The sequence below is a fragment of the Tupaia chinensis genome, unplaced genomic scaffold (assembly GCF_000334495.1).
Source record: "Tupaia chinensis unplaced genomic scaffold, TupChi_1.0 Scaffold000532_1, whole genome shotgun sequence".
Taxonomy (NCBI): Eukaryota; Metazoa; Chordata; class Mammalia; order Scandentia; family Tupaiidae; genus Tupaia; species Tupaia belangeri.
In genome coordinates, this window is record NW_006160045.1 from 7,236,301 (window position 1) to 7,241,861 (window position 5,561).

At 47.5% G+C, this 5,561-nt stretch overlaps 1 protein-coding gene across 1 annotated transcript in view; it reads right to left on the minus strand.

Annotated features, from left to right (window-relative positions):
• COQ8A (coenzyme Q8A) overlaps positions 1 to 5,561 on the minus strand; it is a 64,478-nt gene that overhangs the window by 21,299 nt on the left and 37,618 nt on the right. Inside the window, exon 5 of the mRNA XM_006157246.3 lies at positions 1,072 to 1,149. Within this exon, the coding sequence (XP_006157308.1) occupies positions 1,072 to 1,149 (78 nt within the window). The remainder of the gene's footprint in view (positions 1 to 1,071; positions 1,150 to 5,561) is intronic.

The window sequence follows — 5,561 nt, forward strand, 5'->3', positions numbered from 1 at the left end:
GGGGTGGGGCTGGTGCCTCTGCCCAGAATGGAGGGTCTTGTGGATGAAGAGGGGCCATCCAGGTGGATGGCGGGCCCCCTCCCCGCCTCAGTCTCCCTCCTGGCAGCAGGGCACTGGAGGCTGCAGTACAGAACAAAGGGTGTCCGTGGGGACCCCCATAGATGGGGTGGAGGTGTGAGATACTGGAATGAGCAGAGGCTCCCTGCATGGGCCAGGGCAGAGGACATCAGCCCAGAACTTCAGAGACGCTGTGGGGAATCCACCAAGTAGATGGTGCCGTCCATGCTGCACTCACAGCCCAGGACCTGCTCAAGGGAAAGGGCCAACCGGGCAGACCTCGTCCCCTCTGGGGGCCCCAAATCTGGAGCTGTCTGGGAGGGGCCCTGACTGGTACCATCTAGGAGGCATGTGGGGCCTCGCTGCTCCCTCTCATCACAACGTCTCAACACCCCAAAGTCTCAGTGTGGCCAGACACCCTCCACAACTGCCCCACCCCAGGACAGCCAGCTGGACTGGGTAGATGACCCCACGGCCACGGTGCAGAGGGCGTGGTCTCGACCTCAGAGACAGGCTCTAGAAAGGGTCCGGCCTTCCAGGTCACTGAGCGGCCCTGGTGGGGTCTGCACCAGCAGTTTTTCGCCTCTCCTGCCCTCCCCACCCACAGCTCTCACCCACAGGGAGGTGGGCAGCCCCAGTACCTGACAAGGCCAGACCAAAGGGCCTGGCAGCCCCCCAGAGGGCAGGGCAGGAAGTGAGTGCTGGAGCCAAAGATGGGCGAGCAGTGATGGAGAGCGGGTGTGAGTGTGTGGTGTGTGGGTGGCTGTGTGGACAGCCAGGGGCAGACAGGAAGGGGCTGGGTGACCACCTGGGCCTGGGAAAGGGTGGCCTTTAAGCCTCAAACCCTGGAAAGTGGCTAAAACTGTCTGTATGAACAGCCACACAACCCGAGGGGTGCCACCTACGTGGGACGCCATGCAGTCCACATTCCCAGGGCAGAGGTGGAGCTGAGGGGTGCTGGGCTCCGCCCCTCCAGGGTCCACCCTGCCTTTCCCACTCACCGGCCCAGCTCACCTTCAGCGCTGCTCTCAGGGCGGAGGCTCTTCTTGGCGACCTCGGCCAGTGCCCCAAAGCCCAGACCCACAGCCAGACCTGCAAGGAAGAGGGTGCGGGCCTCAGACGTAGGGGTCCAGGGCTGCCCACTCATCCAGCAGGCCAGAGCAGCAGCAGACATACTACAGCTCACAGGGACCCTCGCTGGCCCTCCAGCATTTTGAAAAGTGGGGGAAGGTGGAGTTGCACTTGTGTGGTTTGAAGGGAACATTCAGCTCCAGGTAGGTGTTTCCCATGAAAAAGCTTCTTGCACCCCTAACTTCCACCATCACCTTGGGGTTCCCAAACCACCCTGAAGTACCGTACGTTGGTAAACACACTGGGAAGGGCCTGGCACAGAAGAGCAGATGCACCAGAATGTCTGTGGGTCAGGATGTCCCTGCAACACCAGGCAGCCCTGGAGCTCAGCTGCTCAAATCTACACAGAGCCTCCGGGGCCTACGATTCTCAGGACCAGAAACAGCAGCGCAGCAGCGCGTGGCCGTCGGAGGTGGGGACTGCACCACTGTGTGAAGTAAAAGGTGTCCCCCGTCCCAGCCCACAGGGACTCACAGGCACTCAGGCTGCAGCCCCAGTCTGGCCCCCCTTGCCCTAGGGCAGCCAGCACTGGCAGTGGTCAGAGCACAATGGGTTCCAGGCCCTCTCTTCCTCTTTCATAATCTTCTATCAATAAATCAAGGTTCATTTAACACCTCATCTGTCCAAAACTCAATCACTGGTTGGTCCCAACTGCTCAGGAGAGCCTCCCTCTGTCCCTCAGAAGCCCAGCAGGTGTCATCAATGCCAAGAAGCCTCACTCTGGGCCTATTTCCTCTTATTTTATTCATTTTTAAAGATCCTTTGCCATGGGGCACATGTGCTTGCCAGAGATAGAGGGAAAGTGAGAAATCAACCCCGCCCCAGGGGGATAGCCACGCCACAATCCCTTCCCCATTCTCCTCTGGAGATTTTGAGCATGCACACACGTCCAGCATGTTTTCCAGGCCACCAGGTATGGGACTCAGACTCGTGGAATCGACCATGTGAGACCCAGCACATTAATCACCATGCCACCTGCTGGCCCCCCTCTTACTTTGAAAAAGAAGCACAACTTTTTACTATTATTGATCATAATAGAACATTCATGTGTGCACACATGTGGATGGGGAGGGAGTGGAACACCCTCAAGTCTTGTCAGGCCTCAGTCCCCTTCTCCAAATCTTCCCACTCCTCGGCATCTTGGGGATGTGTGTGACCACTCGGTGTGTTTCAGGCTGACAAGGAAGGGAGTCCAAACCCACGGCTGGCCACATGACTTCCAGCACAGTGCACAGTGGCTGGGCCTCTCTTTAAATCCAGTTCTAGCAAGCTTCCGAGGACAGGCACGTGGGTACCAGAGAGGAGTGAGACCATGTGGATGGGCACGCTGACCAACCAGAAGGGAGGATATCAAAACCACCCCGATGAGCCCCCCAGAGAGAGCACACAGCCCCCACCTGGGCACTGTTCGGAAGGTGGGCAGGCAGACATGACATGCTGTGTGACAGGCAAGGGAAACTGTGCATACTGCTTTATTTTCCACATTCCCTAAAATTACATATTATTTTTATAAAAACTATCGAATAAAAAATCTATAAAAAAATAGATTTTATGGGACCAGCAGTTGGTGTAATGGCTATGTTGTTGGACTCCCATGTAGTCAACAGCAGTTCAAGTCCCAGACCCGGTGGCTTAAACTCACGCTGGGCGCGTGTGCATGAGTGCCCAAGATCCCAAGAGAAGAGTGGAGGAGAAGGGACTGTGGTGTGGCCATCTCCCCGGGGGGGAGTGATTTCTCACTTTCTGTCTCTCTGTCTTTCTGGCAAGCGCTCAAGTCCTATAGTAAAAACCTCTCAAAAAAACCAAAAACAAAAACAAAAAACAAGAAACACAACAACAACAAAAAAACCACCAGATTTTACAAACCAAAACTCACACCAGGCGCATTTCTGCATACCCAAGATGCCGAGAGGAGAATGGAGAATGGATTGTGGCATGGTCATCCCTCTTTGGGGAGTGATTTCTTGCTTTCTGTCTCTCTGGCAAACACATATGCCCCATAATAAAAATCACTCTCAAAAAAAAATGTTTTTGCAAAACATTTCACCTGCCATGAGGTAACAGTGCAACCTCCCCTTCACCAGTGAGAACCGCCTACCTGAGACTGCTGTGTAGATTAAACAACTCCCTGAGAGTTAGTACTCACAAATGTGGCTATAATTATCATTGCTACCATTCAAGACAGTCACATGAGTGTTGAATGAAATATAATATAACCCAAACCACATAGTTTAAAATTCTCTAGTAGTCACATTTAAAAGGCAAGAAGAAATTTGTAAAATGTGGGGTCAGCAGGTGGCATGGTGAGTAAGGTGCTGGACTCCCATATGGCTGACTGTAGTTCAAGTCCCAGACCTAGCAGCTTGCTTTCTCACTTTTTCTTTCTCCCTGGTCAAATTAAAAAATAATTATAACAATTAAAATTAAGTAAATAATTCCTTTTTAAAAAAAGAAATTTGTACAATGAATTCTAATGATATACTTCATTTGGTCCAATATATCCAAAATATTATCATTTCAACATGTAATTCTTGAGGGAAGCTATGCTCTATTCTAGACTCCCAAAATATTCAGACAAGGTAAGGTGACCTCTGTCCTCTCTCTGTCTCTGGCTGTCTGCTCTCTGTCTGTCTCACACTCTCTCTCTCTTTAAATTTTTATTTTATTTATTTTTTTAATTTTCAACCACTTCTCCTCACCTTGGGCCTTTTCTTTCATTTGTCAATTTCAGAAACCATTTTAAAGCTGAGGTGTGTTCGTGCAGCACGACAGCAGCCCACGTGGTTTTCATTTTTTACATGTAAAAAATTTTTTTTTCTCTATCTTGTTAGCATTTTTCTAGTTTCCTTTCTTTTTGCTTTTGTTATTTTTAACCTTACTTTCCCACTCTAAGCTTCACTCTCCATACATGAAATGTCTAGATAGGCCTAGGTGCACAGTAGTCAAGCATCTGAATGCTTTTAGTCATTGAAACCTTCCATGCTTATTGAACTTCCTGCTTTAAGAAAGAAATTTCTTTTTATAAATCTGAACTCCTAATCTCTTTCTGTGGACACCACCTTACAAAGCACAGTGGAGGAGAGATTTTTGTCACAGAATGACCAGAAACCACCGCAGAGGCGCAAGAAACATGAGAAGTCAAGAAAATATCTCTGCCCTAAGGGAAAAGAATAATCTCTCATCATCCACAGACAGTACAGTAGAACTCTTGGAAATGTCTGATAGAGAATGCAGACTATTCGTAGTGACAAAACTAAATGAGATGCAAGAGCTGAGAGATAATGAACTCCAGAAGATGAAGGAGAAAAGAGATGAGTTCCAGGAGGTGTTGAAGTTCTTGCATGATCTGAAAGAGGAAATATACACCATGAAAAAGAATCAAATGCAGCTATTAGAGATGAAGGCTGCCATTCAGGAAATCAAAACCTCCCTTGAAAGAATTAAAAGCAGATTAGTCCATGCAGAAAATCGAATCTCGGATGTGGAAGGCAAAACCTCTGCTCTTGAAAAAACAACCAAAAAAAAAAATTGAGAAAATAACCCCCAAAAATGAGAATACTATATGAGAAATACTTGACAGCATTAAGGGTCCAAACATCTGGATAACTGGTATCCCAGAAGGTGAGGAAACTGATAAGGGCATTGATAATCTAGTCCATGAAATCTTGGAAGAAAACTTTCCAAATCTAGAGAGGCATGCAAATATCCAGACCCAAGAAATACAAAGGACCCCTAATAGAATCAACTCAAGAAGATCTTCTCCAAGGCACATCATAGCCACACTGGCCAAATCTATAGACAAAGGCAAAATACGAAAATTGGCGAGGGAGAAACGTCAGGTTAAAAAGGTTACCTGATCAGGCTAACCTCTGACCTCACATCAGAAACAATGCAAGCAAGCAAAGAATGGGAAAATATATTCTAAGTGTTAGATGGAAAACAGTTTCAACCAAGAATACTATACCTGGCAATATTATCTTTCATATGGAAAGAAAGAATAAAAAACATTCTCAGATAAACAAGACCTGAAAGAATTTGCCAATAGTAGATCCGCTCTTCAAGAAGTTCTGAAAGGAGTGCTCTACCAGAAAAACTAAACACACATACAGAAATAAGAGAACAAAAGACAACCAAGAAAATGACCACTTTAATGCTAGGGACAAGAAATATCAATAACAACATTGAATGTTAACTTCCAGAATTTATACAGAAAGACTGGACCACAGGAACACTACATATTCAACAGAAGAGAGTTTGAACATAAGACTGAAATTACGAAATAGAATTTTATGACTTTTGAGTAAAACTTATTTATTTTTACTATGCTTTGTTTTCTGAGTTTAATCATTTTACTTTCTTTCGAGTTGTTGATC